This window comes from Geotrypetes seraphini, chromosome 1, assembly GCF_902459505.1.
Source record: "Geotrypetes seraphini chromosome 1, aGeoSer1.1, whole genome shotgun sequence".
Lineage (NCBI taxonomy): Eukaryota > Metazoa > Chordata > Amphibia > Gymnophiona > Dermophiidae > Geotrypetes > Geotrypetes seraphini.
Window position 1 is genome coordinate 380,871,893 of NC_047084.1, and position 18,678 is coordinate 380,890,570.

The following is an 18,678-nucleotide window of genomic DNA, read 5'->3' on the forward strand; positions in this document are numbered from 1 at the left end:
AATGCCTTCTCAGCATCAATACCCAGAAAAAGGGTCGAGTTATACCCGCCGACAACTTGCCCCAATATATGACAAACTCAATGTATATTATCAAAAGTCTGGTGACCTCGTACAAATCCAGATTGATCATCAGCTATTAGATGAGGCATATACTTTTGCAAACGTTTAGCTAAGATCTTAGTAAACAATTTATAATCCACGTCTAACAGTGAAATAGGTCTATAGGAAGAGCAGGATTTCGGATCTTTACCTGGTTTTAATATCAAAGTTATCTCAGCTAAGTACCACGAATAAGACAATTCCTGTCTGTCTACCAAAGTGTTAAGAAAACGCTACAACGGGGGATCAAAATAGTTTGAAATGTCTTATAGAATTTGGCAGTAAAACCATCTAATCCTGGCGATTTTCCCACCGGCATGTCTTTAACAGCCCATGTTAATGGGGCGGTAAAGTTCCATTGCTTCCCCAGGAGTAAGACTAGGTAAATGTATAGGATCTAGGTAGGAACGGATATCTGCTGCTTTCACTATATACTCAGGTTGATATGATTGATGGTAGTAATTAATAAAAGCCTGCTGAATATGGCCTAAAGTAGTGCAGTCCTCATTTGGGCCCTGTACACGGGTAATAACATTACGAAGTTGTCTTTTTTTTCTTTTTTCTTTTGGTTTGAAATGTTTTTATTGAGAAGTAAACAGACAGAGAAAGACAATACAACCAGGCAGTATTCAGGAAACAGAGCAAATGCAGCATATATTCCAACTCACAGGTTGGGAAAAAGGTAGTGGGAAAAATAACAGTAGTACTAGTCAAGCAGAATCTAGACAAGCTCTCCCCCTTCCCCATACAATTAACCAGCCAGTGCCCAGAAGGCCTGGGACACACAGAGCAGTCAAGGAAAACCTGCCCCAAAAAAAACCAACCACACAGTCTGGCAGTTTACTCCCTTTTTTTCCCTAAAGAAGAAAACCCCCACAACCAAGCACGACAGAACCGCCCCCTTCCCCACCCCTCTCAGCGACGTGAGAAAGAAAAAAGGAAAGAGAAGAGAGAAAAGAATTAGAAGTAGATTTTTTTTTTTAAAGTCTTTTTTCAACTTATGGGCCAATATTCTACCCGCACTATTATTTGTTTCAAAATATTCCTGGCGTAACCATTGGAGTTTAGCACTAATTATCTCCAAATCTAGCGCCTGAAGATCTAACTTAAGTTGTTGTCATTTTGCTTCTTTCTTAGGGGATAAGCACCCACCCTTACAATCCCATTCTAGTGTATAAATCTGATCTTTCAAATCTCCAATCTTAAGCATATGAACCCTCTGAATATGTGTCCCCAAGCCAATAATTTTGCCCCGCATAACCACTTTTAGACATTCCCAAAGGGTCTTTGGAGAAATATCTCCTATATCATTAAATTGTAAATATTCCCCTAGATCTTTACCCTGTTGTTGCACATGAGCGGGGTCTAGTAGGAGACTGTCATCTAGTCGCCAATATTTCCTACCAGATTGGGCAGATTTTATCGCTAAATTAATACAGATTGGAGCATGGTCAGACCATATTCTAGTTTCTGTGGTAGAGGAGCTGGCAGCCTACATCAGATCTTTTCCCACCAGCCAGAGATCGATTCTGGAATATGAAGAATGAACATCAGAGTAGAAAGTATAATCAATCTCTGTCGGGTGTTGATAAATCAATAAGGTTCCATGCTTCCATAAAAAGACGTAATTGGTGTCGCTCAGCTTTACTATAATTCACACCAATACTAGAAATCACCTCCTATTATAATTTTCTCTTCTGCATGTTGTATCAGTATATCCCCTATTTTGTTATAGAAAACACCTTGATTCACGGTTGGGGGCATAAAGATTTAACAGAGTATATAATTGACCCCCCCCCCATAAATATTTTTTAAAGCAAAAATTGACCTTCTTTATCACAGACTACCTCTTTTATATTAACAGACACATAATTAGCAAATACAATAGCAACTCCATTAGTTTTAGGTTTCAATTTGTTAGAAGCAAAATAATTTTCTTTATAGTGAGCATGGTGAAAAAATCTTTCATGGGCTGGTTTTAAGTGCGTTTCTTGTAGAAAACCAGTTGCCATATTAACTCTACCAGCCTCCTGAAAGTAAAGTTGTCGTTTACCAAGAGCTGCCCCAACGCAAACCAGCCCTCCCGCTGCAGGGAAGAGACTTCGGGCTCGTGGGAGATCAACTCCATCTCCCGAAGCCCCCTGCGGCTCTAACATTTGAATAGGCCAACAGCAGGATCTATCTCCCACACCGAAACCAGCAGGACAGATGAACCAATCCGAACCAATCCAGACCCCTACCCCCTGACACCAAAATGAAGCTAACCCCACAAACACACACTCAAGCCACCCTACTGATAATCCTCCTCATTACCAGTTGGAAAGTAGTAGCAAATAACTTATCCACCACACTCACAAGCTCCATTGCAATCAATATCCAACACTACAACAGGAGAACCCTTATAACAAGAAGCTCAAACTACTAAACCAGCACTCAACATCCCATCACCCTAACCTGGAGAAGAAGACCAACACTTCCCAAGACCAAACCTCAACCTCCTCCTAAAACACTTATCTGCCCTGAAACGACTCACAATCATCAAACAGATATCACTACCCTAACATGTGCCTACGTAAACATCAGAGCCTTAGGACCTAAAACAGAACAAATAAAAAACTGGATAAAAACCGAAAACCTAGACTGCCTTTTCCTCACAGAAACTTGGTTAACCTCAGACGCAGACCCTAGAATAACAGAGGTATGCCTTCAGGGGTACAAAATAACATTGACCTGCAGAGAAAAAAAAGAGGAGGAGGACTAGCAATACTAATCAAGGACTCCCTAACCCTAAATATACTAGAAAAAACGGACTTCCTTGCCTGTCATCTCACAAGCACCACACTAAAAAACTCACTAAACTGCATGCTCTGCTACATAACACCAGGAAACTGGACCACAGTAAGACTCAAATTTGAAAACTTCATTTACCAAAACTCTTTAACAGCAGAATACAACCTTATCCTAGGAGACCTAAACCTACACCTAGAAGACCAAATATCCAAACCAGCAAAAAACTGTCTATCATTTCTCAATGCCTTATCCTTCCAAATCCTTAACCATCAAATCACTCATGAAAAAGGACATCAACTCGACATCGCAGCCTTCATGACCCATCAACCACCCACCCCAGTAATTCAAATACCCAATGGAATCTGGTCCCCATCCCTCTGGTCAGACCACTACACATACACCTTCAACATCAAGTGGACCAAGAACAAAAACACACCTAAATCCAAAAAAAATAACATACACCTCAAGCAAGCATATCCGTATTCTGGACAAAAATAGATGAAACAATCAAGGACTGCGACCCAAAAGACTTCATCTCTCACTGAAATAACATGACCTCCAACATCCTTGATTAACTAGCCCCACTACAAACCAAAACTAGAACCAGCAGATCAGACCAATGGTTTGACAACGAACTGCTCCAACTTAAAAGACAATGCGGACGACTAGAAAGAAAATGGAATAAAACAAACCTAGATCAAACAAAAACTGCTTGGAAAAAAATTAACAAACAATATTAACTTCTACTAAAAGACAAGAGGAAAACTCACTACACCAATCTTATAGGCACAGAAACCCAAAATACCAAAAAACTATTCCAAATATTAAAAGATCTAACAGACACCAAACCCTACATGACCACTAACAATACCCCCCTCAGCCACCCTCTTAGCAGATCACTTCATGAACAAAATTACAATTGCCAGAGCCACCCTCAATTCTACCCCATCCCACCTAAACAAACTCACAATTCACCCCACAGAAAAAGAATCAACTGCAGCAAACAGAACATAGTCTCAATTCCCCAACATACAATGATCCGAACTCAATAAACTCTACAAAAAAATGCAGCCACGCCTCCTGTGACCTCAACCACTGCCCATCATATCTCCTTACTACCTCCAGTGTAAAATTCCGTACTCAACTTCTGCAATGGATACAAACCATGCTCACAGACGGCATTTTCCCTACTTATTTCAGCGAAATCATCACCACCTCAATCCAAAAAGACCCAAAAGGACCAACAGACTAACCATCCAACTATAGACCCATTGCCTCAATACCGCTATACATCAAACTTACAGAAGGCCTAGTAGCCAAACTCCTCACCAACTATCTAGATTACCATAACTTACTCCACCTCATGCAATCTGGCTTCAGAACCAACTTCAGCACAGAGTCATTACTAGGCTCCCTTATTGACACAGTCAGACAACACCTTAGCACAGAGAAAAAAAATGCTTCTCATACAACTGGACCTGACCGCAGCATTTGACCTATAGACCATAACATCCTCCTGCAAATCTTGGATGCAATAGGTATCTCAGATAAAGTATACTCCTGGTTTGAAGGATTCCTAAAATCTAGAACATACAGAGTAAAATTAGACAAAGAAAAATCTGAACCTTGGTCAAACCCTTGCGGCGTACCACAGGGATCCCCACTATCCCCTACTCTCTTCAACCTATACACTGCCTCTCTCGGAACATATCTGGATAATCTAGGAATAACCACCTATAGTTATGCAGATGACATTACCATTCTCATACTATTTGATCAGCCAAAGACCACCTTGACAAATATACTACATCAAACACTAGAATCAGTCACGACTTGGATGAAAGATCACAAACTGAAACTCAACCCAGACAAAACTAAATTCATCCTCCTCGAAAATGACAAAGTCCCAACCATAACCAATATAGAACTCAACTCAATCAACTATCCCATACAAACCACCTTAAAACTACTAGGAATAACAATAGACAGATGCTGTACCATGCAACCGCAAATAAATAAAACAATACAAAAATCCTTCGCAGTCATGAGAAACTTGAGACAAGTCTGGAAATTCTTTGAAAGAACACAATTCCAGCTTATAGTGCAATCCCTAATCCTAGGACTGCTAGACTACTGCAACATCCTCTACTTCCCATGCCCTGCTACTATGACCAAGCAACTACAAACAATCCAAAACACAGCTCTGAGACTCATCTACTCATTGAGGAAGCTTACATCAACTCACACTGGCTACCAATCCAAGAAAGAATATTATTTAAATTCTACTGCATGTTATTTAAAACTCTAAACGGAGACAGCCCATCCTACCTGAACAACCGCCTCATCCAAGCATCCTCAACCAGACATTGAAAAACGCACTCCACGTTCACCCCCCCAATCAAAGAAGTAAAACGGACAAAATTATACGATGGCCTCCTATCCACTCAAGCCGCAAAACTAGATAACCAGATCTCCAACCTTCTGATAACCACCCCAGACTACAAGATATTCAGAAAAGAAATAAAAACTGTACTCTTCAAGAAATTCCTGAAACAGTCCTAACTTCACTTACTCTGTCATTCCTCTCTCCCTCCTCCCGCCACACTGAAACTACCTGACCTTCTCTGTACAACCTGAGAAATGACAAATGATTTTCCTTTGTTATCCTCCATTCATAAATATCTACCTGCTCTTCACTACTTTTTACCACTTGAGAACTGACAAATGACCTTACTCTTTACAACTCTAGAAATGACAAATGACCTAATCTAATCTAAACCTTAGGTTTGTATACCGCATCATCTCTACATTCGTAAAGCTCGACACGGTTAACAAGAGTTAGGGTAGAAAGGAACTCCAGTGGAGGGAAGAGGCAAAATGAGGAGAAAAATTTAGAGGATTAGAATGACCAGAGAGGGAGGAGGAGTTACATTTTTGAGAATAACCAGGTTTTCAGATGTTTACGGAAGAGTTGGAGGGAGCTCAGATTCCTAAGAGGGGAGGTAAGGTTGTTCCAGAGCTCAGTGATTCTGAAAGGGAGGGAGGAGCCTAGTTTTCCTACAAGGGAAACGCCTTTTAGAGAGGGAAAGGAAAGTTTCAGTTTTTGGGTGGATCTGGTGGAATTGGGGTTAGAGGAGTTCCAAGCGAGAGGAATGAAGAGAGGGAGGATGCCGTGTAGGATCTTGAAAGTGAGGCAGGCACATTTGAAGTGGACTCTGGAGATTATCGGAAGCCAGTGGAGCTTGGACAAAAGCGGTGAGACGTGGTCGAATTTGCTTTTTGCAAAGATAAGCTTAGCAGCAGTATTCTGAATCCGCTGGAGTCTTTGAAGTTTTTTCTTTGTTAGGCTTAGGTAGATAGAGTTGCAGTAATCCAGTCTGGAAAGGATCTACTCTTCACAACTCTAGAAATGACAATTGTTCTTCCATTGTAACCCCCATTCATAAATCTTTTGTAATCTGCCTTGAACTGCAAGGTAATGACGGAATAGAAATCTCGTAATGTAATGTTTATGCTGAGAATTTAGTCTCCGAACATTCAGGGACATAAACACTCATTCAGCTATATGATAAACTTAAAATTACCATAAACTCGCTCCATAATATAGATTTTCCCAATCGCTCTTCAAACCCATATGCAACTTTCCACCAATCATAACTCATACATACCTCCCTCTGCACATATCCTCCCACTCATTTAACCCCCAATCTCCTCACCCCAACCCAACCAAAACCTACCCATCCCCTACCACTAGACTCAGATCTGACCTCCAGTCGAAAGAACCTGGAGTCAGATCCACTTCCAGATGCCAGGGTCAGAGAGGGTTAACCCTATCCCGATTTCTCCACAGCTTTATTAGTTATTTACCCCATTTCAACTCCTTTTTTTCCTTAAATCTAGCAAATTTGTTATCGATTCTTCTCATTATTTTGCTAGTTTTCTTATTCTACTTGTCTCTGTAGTCGCTTTTTTTGATCAGTTCTATGCCATCTCTAGTTTAACGAGCCTGTTGATAGAGGTTGTGTTTATTCCAGTTGTTGTTTTTCTCCCTCGTTGGCCCAACGTTTGGCATGTATGAGTAGCTGTTGGGCCTCTGAAGCTGATGTTACTTTAAATTGTTTATTTTCCAAATAAATTGTTTATTTTCCAACATAAAAGAGATCCCAAATGGATAATGCCATTTATAGCGAATATTATTTCATTGCAGGCATCTGGTGACTTCACGGCAATCTCGTTGAGGTTTCAGTGTTGCTGATGAAATGTCTGCAAATAATTCCACTTTTGCATTATTCCACAGTAAATGACCAGTTTTCCGTGCTGCCTGTAACATTCTTTCTTTTTGTGGATGTCTTAAAAAACATGCTATTATATCTCTTGGTCTTTCCACTTTATGTGGTCCCAAGGCCCAATGTATCCATTCTAATTCTATAGTTGACAAGTCCGCTTCTGGATTTTCCATTTGGAAGAACTTATGACATTTAGATTGTATGAAAGTCAATGGTTCTTTAAGTTCTTCTGATTCAAGGATTCTCCGAAATCTCAAATTATTTTGCCTTGCTCTGTTTTCGCCATCTTCAACCTTGAGGAGTAATTCTTCCATTGATCTATTTGTGTACAGTGTTTCTGAATTTCAGCTATCTCCTGATCATGTGAAATAATCTGTTCTTCAAATTCCTGGAGATTCTGACTCGTATCATCCATTTTTTGTGTAAACCATCACCATTTACTTTAATATCTGAAGTGAATACTGCTAGTGAGAGTTTGATATCAGCCATCCAGTGTTGTAAATCTCCTTTACTGGCTAATACTGGATCAACCAGAGGGCGTTCTAGTGTCTCTGTTGCTTCTTTACTACATATATTTGGCTCAACTTCTTCCTATATTGAAGTCTGCTTGGGAGTTAACATTTCCCCTAATTCTTCTGCACGATAAGCAAATCAAGTTTATGAAAAATTTGTTGTACACGCAATGTCAAGTACTTTAATGCGTATAACAATTTAAAAATAGGAGACAAAAACCCCCCAAGTTTATACAAATAAACATATAGAGGGGCATAATAAAAAAACATCTAAGTCCCCTTTTGGCCTAAGGCTTTAAACGTTGAAAGTAGAAGCAGGGAAAATGTCCATTATCAAAAAAAAACCATCCAAAAGGAGATTTTTTTTATAATGGCCTACCTTTACATTCAGCTGTTTAAAAGCCCAGACCACCACTACGTCTACACTAACACCATATAATCAACCTAAAAAAAGCCTAAGTCTCAAACATCCAAAACAAGGGCTTTTAGGTGAAGGAGGAGCTAGTCCTTCACCTAAAGGCTGGATTCTGTAATCGGTGTCTGTCAAAAACAACACCGGTTACAGAATTTTCCCCCCCTACAATGATCGGGGCAAGAGAGAGCCCAAGCCCTTCCCCATGGCACTCCAAAACTGCCCGACACTATCGGGGCAGGAAGGATCCCAAGCTCTCTTGCCTCGCGGCACCCCCGAACCCCCACCGACACGATCGGGCAGGAGGGAGCCCAAGCCCTCCTGCCCTCGACGCAAGGGCCCCCTGCAAACCCCCGATCGCCCACCCGTTGACCCGCGACCCCCTTGCCGACCCCACCACCCCCCTCCCCGTACTTTCAAAAATGTTGGTCAGATGGACGGTGCCAAGCCCATCCGTTGAATGGCTGGCCTTAGGACCTGATTGGCCCAGGCAACTCAAATCCCGCCCACAGGTGGGGCCTGAGACACCTGGGCCAACCGGAATAGGCCCAGTAGGCTTAGGCCCCTCCTATGGGCAGGGACTTAAGCACATGGGTCCAACCCTGCCCATATGCCTAAGGCCCTGCCCACAGGAGGGGCCTAAGCCTACTGGGCCTATTCTGGTTGGCCCAGGCATCTCAGGCCCCACCTGTGGGCAGGATTTGAGCTGCCTGGGCCAATCAGGTCCTAAGGCCAGCCATTCAACGGATGGCTGGCCTGTCGGACGGACGGGCTTGGCACCCGTCCGTCTGACCAATGTTTTTGAAGGTACGAGTGGGGGGGTCGGGTCACCGTGGGGGTTGATCGGGGGTTCGGAGGGGGCCCTTGAGTCGAGGGTAGGAGGGCTTGGGCTCCCTCCTGCCTGATCGTGTCGGGAGGGGTTCGGGGGTGGCGCGGTGCAAGAGGGCTTGGGCTCCCTCTTGCCCCCATCTTCATTGGGGATTCGGGGGTGCCACGGGGCAGGAGGGTTTGGGCTCCCTCCTGCCCTGATCATTGGGGGAGGGCAGGGTGTATTGCGGCAGGGGAGATGAGCCATCTCTTCTGCCGCGATCATTGCTGTAGGGGGTAGGCAGGTTGCTGGGGCCGCTGAGCTTATCGCAGCAGCCACGATCAGCTCAGCGGCCCCTTTTCGGCACTTATACCTGTTTTGACTTGATATAAGCCAAAACGTATAAGTGCTGACTAGGCAATCTGCCTAAAGTTTTGGTTTTACCTGCTGCACGCCTAGGTCTAGGTCGGCCTGCCCACCGCCCACCCTTTCCCCTCCTCTAAAAACACCTCTTTTCTCTCTGTGCGTTTAGAAGCAGGGGAAAGGCCTAAGCTGGTTTTAGATACGTCTAAAACCAGCTTTGATTATGGGTACTTGGACGAACAGGCTTTTTAATTGTCCAAGTACCCATTTAGGCTACTTTTTAGATGTTTTTTATTTTTGATTATGAGCCCCATAGTATATATATACAAATAATTACTGATACAAAAGGAAAGGGAGATGAACTACAATCTTTAAAGAAAATAAAGAAACATTTAGGGAATATATATCTGGAGGGTAACAAAGAATAATCATGAAAGCATGGATAAGCCTAGAAGATTTGGACCTATACATAAGTTCTGATTAAAATTAGGTATTAGAGCATAAGCATTAATGATAGATGAATTATCCTATCTATGTTTCAAATGTGTTCTTATACAAGAAACTTTTTAAAGAGCTTTTGAATTTTTCTAATGAGGATTCATCACTTTAGTAAATTGCTTTAAAATCAGGTCGTTTTTTTATTAGCCATATTTCCAAAATGTATTTCACTTCAAAATAACTAAATAGTCCAGAAATGTATTTGGTTTTTTTTCCTCACCAGTTCAGCTTAGTCTGAACCCACTTTTGTGGCTTACTGTTCTTATGCTTGGTTTAATACAAATATTTAGATCTTCACCTCCAAAATGTTTCACCCCAGTATGGGAACAAAGCTTTTAAATTATTAATCACCTGGATTTCTTCATAGCAAATTCAATTGGGAATTCTATTAATTGGTTATCATCAAACTCTATTCACTGAGCATTCTCATAATACCTTTCCCAAGTCTTGGCATAAAGAAGCTCTCCTTATACCATTTATTGTTGAAAGCAAAGTCTCAAACCTTCAGGCCTCGAGGCCTCCAAGAGTCCCCCAGCCTCAACCAGCACATATAGGGCTTTTCCTCACCACCGAAAGGCCACTGGAGAGCGCAGCCGGAGATCCACAGCCACAGTCAGTCCCCGATGCGACTGTTCATTGCCTCAGAACGGGTTCTCGGGCTCTCGGGGAACAGACCACACCTCCATTCCTGCGCTCCTCTTCATCCCCAACAGAGCCCAGCAAGGTCCATTAGAGGGAATGTTTCCACAGCTCGCACTTTTGGCAGGAAAGCCGTGAGATAACTACTCCTTTTCATCCCGGTAGAGCCCGCTGCGGTCTGCCAGACACAGGGCACCCTCCTCCACAGTTCGCGTTCTCCCCCTCACAGCTCGTGCAGTCACGGCAGTGAGAGGCAACTCTCCTGAGCTTCAATACAGCTAGCGCTCAATGGGGTGGCATGCTATCTTACTCCTCATCAGCTTGGAGTCCGGGTGAGTTTACTTGCTAGTCAGCCATTCACTTCCGCTTCCAAAGCTGAGGGAGTACTGGTACAGCAGGTAGCTGAAAATAGTGTGCCCAGTAACTTGCTCTCTCTGCTAATCTTCTTTCTAGTAAATCCGCACTGTAATCTGGGATCCCACCCTCTTTAAGTCTGATTCGCTGTTCACCTGCCTGGACATACTGGTAAGCTGGATTTATGTTTCAGACTATCCTTTATAAGAGTACCATCTGCCTAGATGTAGCACTTTATTTGGGGATTACCCGAGTTGGCGCCCCCTTCTGTCAGTGCAGGCTGTGTTTCCCTATAGCGCTGTTTTGTAGCTCAGTTTCTAATCTGATAACCTATTTTTAAGTTTTCATTGTTGCTGTTTTTTATGTTACTATGAGCAGAATTAATTATTTGGCAGGGAATTCCCCGTTTCCCTCTCTCTCTTGTTTGTTATTTCTGTAGATGTTCCTGGCTGCTTGAAGATTGACTGGATTCTACTGGGCATACTCCAGGATATGCTAGCAGAGGGGGAGGGGTTATGGCTTCAATCATTTGAAGCTTTCTGCAGTGCCTGGCGGCTAGAGATGCTTAACCTACTGGTTCCGGAATAAAGTGCGGATTTACAAGAAAGACGATTAGCAGAGGTAAGAATTTAATTTTTTGTTAAGGCATTTGTGAAGCTGTAAGTGCTGGGCGCTTATTTGTTTGTTTTCTATATGTATTTTATGTATATTTTATTGTGCATGTTTATACTGTAAGCTGCTTTGTGAAAGGTGGGTTATAAATAAAATTAAAAAAAGAAAACACATCCATGCCCATTGTCTAATGTTAACATGTTATCTCCAGAAAAAATAAAGAAAAATAAATAGCATACACAGATGGTAGAACTAATGTAGAACATGTTAATGTGTCTTGTATTAGTCAATTTTGTGTTAGATGCCTGTTAATGTCTAACACAACTTAGTAAATAGGTCCCTAAACAATTTCTGCATTCTGGTTACAGAAAAGCTTCTAGCACTTAAGCCAGCGGTGCCCAAAAGGTCGATTGCAAAGGCAACGTGAGTCAATCGCAGAGCCCATCCTGAGCTCCGCGATAGACTCGGGTTGCCTTTGTGTTGTCCCTGCTTCCCTGACGTCGCAAAAACCAGGCATGTGCAGCCACTGCACAAGCGCCGGGACCACAAGCCTCCCCTTCCCCCCCCCCCCCCCGACATCAATTTTGACATCGGAGAGGAAGTTCCAGGTCAGCCAATCGCTGCCTGGCTGGCCCAGAACTTCCTCTCTGATGTCAGAATTGTCATCGGGTGGGGAAGGGGGGGAGGCTTGTGGGCCCAGCGCTTGTGCAGTGGCTGCACACGCCTAACTTGTGGCGTCTGGGAAGCAGGGAGAAATTGGTGGTGGTAGCTTAGGGGGGCAGGGAGAGAGAAAGAAAGACAGAAAGAAAGAAAGGGGGGCAGGGAGAGAGAAAGAAAGACAGAAAGAAAGAAAGAAGGGGGCAGGGAGAGAGAAAGAAAGGGGAGGGGGCAGGGAGAGAAGAAGAAAAAGTTGGACTCATGGAGGGACAGAGAGAGATGTTGGTTGGGGAATGGAACAAGGTCTGGATGAGAAGAAGCATGCAGCAGGCAGAAAGAAGGGAAGAAATATTGGATGCACAGTCAGAAGGAAGTGCAACCAGAGACTCATGAAATTACCAGACAACAAAGGTAGGAAAAATGATTTTATTTTATTTTTTTTAACATTCTTTATTCATTTTCAAATTAAACAAGTGCACAAAATAATATTTTATTTTCAGTTTAGTGATCAAAATGTGTCCTTTTTGAGAATTTATATCTGCTGTCTATATTTTGCACTATGGCCCCCTTTTACTAAACTGGAATAGTGGTTTTTAGCACAGGGAGCCTATGAGCTTTGGGAGCAGCGCGGGGCATTCAACACAGCTCCCTGCGTTAAAAACCACTATTGCGGTTTAGTAAAAGGGGAGGGGATATATTTGTCTATTTTTGTATAGTTGTTAATGAGGTGACTGCATATTTTAAAGTCATCTGCCTTGACCTCTTTTTAAAAAAATCCTCGAATATAAATTATAATTAACATTCTCTCTGCGTACAGTGTTCTTTGTGTTTTTTAAAATTTTATTATTGATAGATCATTTTGACTTGGTCATTTTAAAAGTAGTTTTCAAGCCAAAAAGGTCTGGGCACCCCTGACTTAGGTGCTTAACTTTCATTTACTGGTGCTAATGACACCTGAAAGTGCTAGACTTATGTAACTTACACTTACTATTGGTGCCTAAATTTAGGTGTCATTTTAAAGAATTGTTTTTCACTTGTAAATTTTTTTTTTTTTTACTCTTTGTTTTACTGCATCTGAAATGGTTTAGTAATCATGTAGTTAATCTGTTTTTGGAATAGGTTCTCTTTGGAAAAGTGAAAAAAATTCAGCCTATTATAGAGAAGAAGAAAGTTGCCTTGGACCCAACACCAAACTTTGATTGTCATATATCAAGAATTTTGCCTTCTGCTAAAGACACAGTTGATCGTCAAGTCATTTGCTCATCAGTATGTATATATTTTCTTTTTCAAAATGAATTACACAGTATCTTGATAGGATTCTTGTCCACCAAAATGAAAAATTCAAAATTAAAAGGACCTTTTTCTAAACAATGGTAAAAAAATGGCCTAGCACACCCTTATTTGTGTCTTTCCCATACAACGTCTATTTTTACCATTGGGGTAAAATTTCCTATTTTTTATATTAATAGCCATGTACTAATTTTGCCATTAACACATGACATTAAAACAGAATTGTGCCTGAGCCATTAATGCCACCCAGTTTGTAGGCAGTATGGGCTCATGCGCTAATTAGTTAGCATATAGCAATATAGCTGCATTATCAGATTAGCATAGAACATGCCCACTTTCCACCCCATACATGCCACCACTTGAAAAAAGAAATCCAGTGTCGGTTCTTCTTTGTACCTACTACCACCTATGTTCCTCTGTTATGATCTTGCATCTCTCTGCTCTTCCTCAGGGTCTCTCTCCCCTCTGTCTCTTCATTCTGCACCTCCCATAGTCCAGCATCTGCCTCCTGTCTTTCCCCTTTGGTACAGGCCTCTCTCTCTCTGTCTTTCTTCTGCTTATAACCCCCCATCCCATCCCCATGTCCAGCATTTGTTCTTCTTTCTTCCAGGTCTTTCTCTGCTTTTCTCTCTCTCTCCTTCCTTCCTCCCTCCCTGGTCCAGAATCTTTCCACCTCTCTGCAGTCTCTCTCTCTCTTCCCTCTATATATCCCCAAGTCCAAAATCTGCCTACCTTTTGTTTCAGGTTTCTTCTTCTCTCTGTCATCCTTCTGCTAACATTTTGAGTGTTTCCCCTCTCTACCCCATCTGCCTTGTCTTCAAGTCTGTTTTCCTGTCCCTCCTCAAGGTCCTTTGGAAGCCTCCTTTCACTCTCACCCCCCCCTAGTGTCCAGATCCAGTGTTCCACCAGGGCCAGTGATGGGCAGGGCCTTACCTCCAAGCTGCTTCTTGCACCCAGAGAGAGAGCTCGTCTTCCAAGCTGTGACCGCCACTGACTTAATTACGGCAGCCTGCAGAGCGAACTTAGCAGGTTGCCATTGGCCTCCGAAGCACATTGCCTCCACTGCGGTCCCGCCCCTGACGTCAGAGGAGGAGCGGGACTTTGGTCACTGCTGGAGGTTGCTTCTTTTCCTTTTTAAAACTTTCATCAAGTGTACAAAAATTGCAACACAATAACATAGTTTTAAACACTTGTACATCTTATCATTATAACTTATATTTGCAAATATAACCCTCCCTCTCCCATCCTGAAATCCCTCTAGTAATTTTTATTTTTCATATAATAGAAACCCTCCCCCCACCCCTCCCTTATCTTACATATTAAATATAGAAATATTAGAAAAATGGCATCAATCATGACAAAAGGACGTTAATGGTTCCCAAATTTTAATAAAGTTTTTATAATTTCCATTTTGCACCGCTATTGATCTTTCCATTCTGTATATGTGACAAACTGAATTCCACCAAAATTTAAAATTAATCCTACTATGGTCTTTCCAGTTATTAGTAATATGTTGAATGGCTACTCCGGTCAAAATCAATAAAAGTTTGTTATTACACATTGATATCTGACTCTTTTTTCTCATAGACATACCAAAAAGTACAGTATCATAAGTTAATGCTAAGTGATTTTCTAATAAACAATTTACTTGATCCCAGATTGAGTTCCAAAAGGCTAAGATATGGGGACAATAAAACAAAAGATGATCTAAAGTCCCTATATCCAGATTACAATGCCAGCATCTATTAGACAAAGAACTATTTAACTTTTGCAATCTAACTGGGGTCCAAAAAGCTCTATGTAACAAAAAAAAAACCAAGTTTGTTTCATAGACGCTGACATTGTACATCTCATTCTCCAAGACCAAATCTGTGGCCATTGAGATGCTGAAATATCATGCTTAATCTCAATGCTCCAAATATCCCTAAGAGTATTTTTAGGCTTTTTTTAACCAATTCACTAATAGTTTTATACCAGTGTGCGGCCTGATGTCCCAGAAAGTCCGCCTGAAAACATAAAAATTCTATGCTAGGATGAGTATTCAAATTTTTCCATTCAGGGAACCCTGCCTGAATGGCCTGCTTCAATTGCAATTGCTTCTTTTCCTGATCCTTCTGTCTTGGTTTGGATTCTGTACAAATTCTGGCAGACCCCTAATGGTCCCTTCAAATGTGCGCAAAACACAGGGGAAACAAATCCACAGAAGACAGAATAATAAAAACGAGTGGAATTGTCCAATAATAAAAGGTGCAATAAATAAAGATGTCTTTCAACTCATCTGGACAAACAGGTAATCCTTTATTCTTCCAAAAATACTCGACCCGACATGTACATGTTTCGGCCCTACGGCCTGCGTCAGGAGTCTATAGGTAATGTATAAAATCATATAAACACATCTATAAACATATAAACACTATAATGATAAAATATATAATAACACAACATAAAGCACATTCAAAATATTAAAAATAAAAGTAGAAAACAGCCAATTTGCATATACAGGCAACTTTAAAAACAATACAAAACTTATAATTTAATAAGCCGATACATAAAATTAAATATATGTAATAACTAATATCAATTAGATTTATCATATAAATATCATATAAATTTAAAAATTTTAAAACCAATCTTAACAACAAAATATCATATAAATGTAAAATCAAACGTAATAAAGATATCAGGACAAAGCAATCAAAATATATTTATATATAATTAATAAAAATCAATATATAATTAATAGAAAAATTAAAATCAAAATATTAAAAAACAATCAATATATGTTCCTTAAGAGTCTAATATCAAAAGTGCAAAATAATGGAGCAAAAAGAATGGAGCAAAAAAACGGAGCAAAAAAACATATATATATATATATATATTGCCACTAGAAAATATATATAAAAAATTTTTTTATTAATTATTTATTAAAATATATTTATATTTATAATCAATAAGGGAAATAATGATTGTCTCTAAACCCTAAAGACAACATATAATATAAAAATTCAAGGATGTATTATGGAACCAGTTTACCCAAAAATATTTAAAAATAAACCAATAAACAATTATCAATGTTAAAAACGGATGTGAAGATGACTGAAGCATGCTAGAAACGAACATAAAAATGATTAAAGCATAAAAATGACTGAAGCATGATAGATAAAATATATGAGGTATAAGAACACTGCAATACCTTGAGAATCTTTGGGTATAAAGTAACCACGAGTATGGACCACTCTAAAGTGCTGTATATATCTAAAACAAAAAATATGTATATATATATATATACCTACTGAATAATATAAAGCAATAGAAATAATAATAATAATAAAAATAATAATAAAAAAATAATAAAAAAAGAGAAAACTAGTAAAAAACACAAGTAAAGATATATACCATAAAACTATATGAGAGACAGTGTTGAAAAAGCCAATAAAAGAGGTCCCATGAAACTATATGAGAGACTTTGGAAAAAATGCTCATTAAATAAACATCAAGTAGAAACGTACCATACAGTCTGTCTTGCAAAAGTTACCAATGAAAGCATGCGTGCCACAACCCGATGGACACACACCTTAAAGAAACAAAATTGAGATAAGAAAAAACGCTCAAGAAAAAACTCAAGAAAAAACGTACCCAATCTGCCTTGCAAAAAATCACCAATCTGCCTTGCAAAAGTCACCAATAAAAGCGTGCGTGCCACAACCCGATAGAAGAAAACATACAGAAACAAAACTAAGATAAGAAAAACTCAGATAAGAAAAACTCACCAAAACGTCGTCGTCTGAAAGCTTACTGCACAGGTGATGATAGGAAAAATGAGGAAGTCGTAAAAATGCAGAAAATAAAAAGCAGTGGAGAACGTGATGACGTAAAGAACGTGATGACGTCATCAGTGGGTAAGGGAAGGAAAAAACGTAAAAACAAAGCCATATAGAAAAATAATGGAAAAAAGGAAAGAATGCCAAAAAAGATAGATTGGTTTTAAAATTTTAAAATTTATATGATATTTATATGATAAATCTAATTGATATTAGTTATTACATATATTTAATTTTATGTATCGGCTTATTAAATTATAAGTTTTGTATTGTTTTTAAAGTTGCCTGTATATGCAAATTGGCTGTTTTCTACTTTTATTTTTAATGTTTTTAATATTTTGAATGTGCTTTATGTTGTGTTATTATATATTTTATCATTATAGTGTTTATATGTTTATAGATGTGTTTATATGATTTTATACATTACCTATAGACTCCTGACGCAGGCCGTAGGGCCGAAACATGTACATGTCGGGTCGAGTATTTTTGGAAGAATAAAGGATTACCTGTTTGTCCAGATGAGTTGAAAGACATCTTTATTTATTGCACCTTTTATTATTGGACAATTCCCTTCAAATGTGCTCCAGCCCTGGTATGGCTTCTTCAAGTGCTTTTCTCCCCTGAAGAGGAGATTCTTTGGTGGTGCAGGCCACCAAGCGCACATCCCTCCAGTGTCGGGAGGGTGGGTGGGGGCTGGTCCTGAAGGATGTCCAGGACACTCATGGTTTTCATTCGTAAGCATCTGACTCGAACGTGGCTGATATCAAAGTGGTGATGGCAGCCTCCTTCGTAGCTCGGGTGTGTCATTCCGAGCTGCACCATGTTCCTGACACTGTGGTACTGTGTGCTTTGGATTTTTTCTTCTCTGGAGTGGATTACATGGCTGATGTAATCTGCCGAGCTGGGTGCCTGTTCGGTCTTGACTCACAAGATTTTCTGGATCGGCAGTGGTGTGATGATTCATCTTCTAAGGCTACATTGAGCAAGTTGCCATTTAAGGGCCCGCTTCTGTTTGTCCAAGGTCTGGATGACCTTAAAGCTGGTGTTCAGGATTGTTCCCAAGGCGTTGCCTAAGAGCCAGTCCCACCCTCCTAGGAGTTCAGGGCATTCTAATTTTCATCCCTTTCGACGTTCCCATCCGTACTCATGTTCTGCTCAAGACAGCAGTCCTCTTCGTTTGCCAGACTACGCTTCTGTGGGTCTATCCGTCGGTTACAAAATGGCCGACGGCTTCCACTAGGAAATAGTTCTGATGCCAGGCCACCGTCTCCTCCGCGCATTTGGAGAGAGGTTGTCAGTCTTTCTGGTGGAATGGGAGACCATCACCTCTGACTGCTGGGTTCTGGAAGTTTTCCAATATGGCCTCAAATTAGAATTTCTCTATCCTCTGGTTTCTCCTGTGGGTGACCCCGAGAAGGTGGTTTGGGTGCAGGCCACAGTCTGCAGACATTTGGATCTTGTGGCAACCCATCCTAGAGCAAGACTTGAGCCCTGAGAGATACTCGATTTACTTCATCGTTCCAACGAAAGGATCCGA

The 18,678-nt window shown here is 40.6% G+C and overlaps 1 protein-coding gene across 3 annotated transcripts in view; it reads left to right on the plus strand.

Annotated features, from left to right (window-relative positions):
* Positions 1 to 18,678, plus strand: part of TEX15 (testis expressed 15, meiosis and synapsis associated) — a 330,325-nt gene that overhangs the window by 105,234 nt on the left and 206,413 nt on the right. For all 3 annotated transcript variants that reach the window (XM_033915922.1, XM_033915913.1, XM_033915932.1), the window contains exon 6: positions 13,150 to 13,296. In XM_033915922.1, the coding sequence (XP_033771813.1) occupies positions 13,150 to 13,296 (147 nt within the window). The remainder of the gene's footprint in view (positions 1 to 13,149; positions 13,297 to 18,678) is intronic.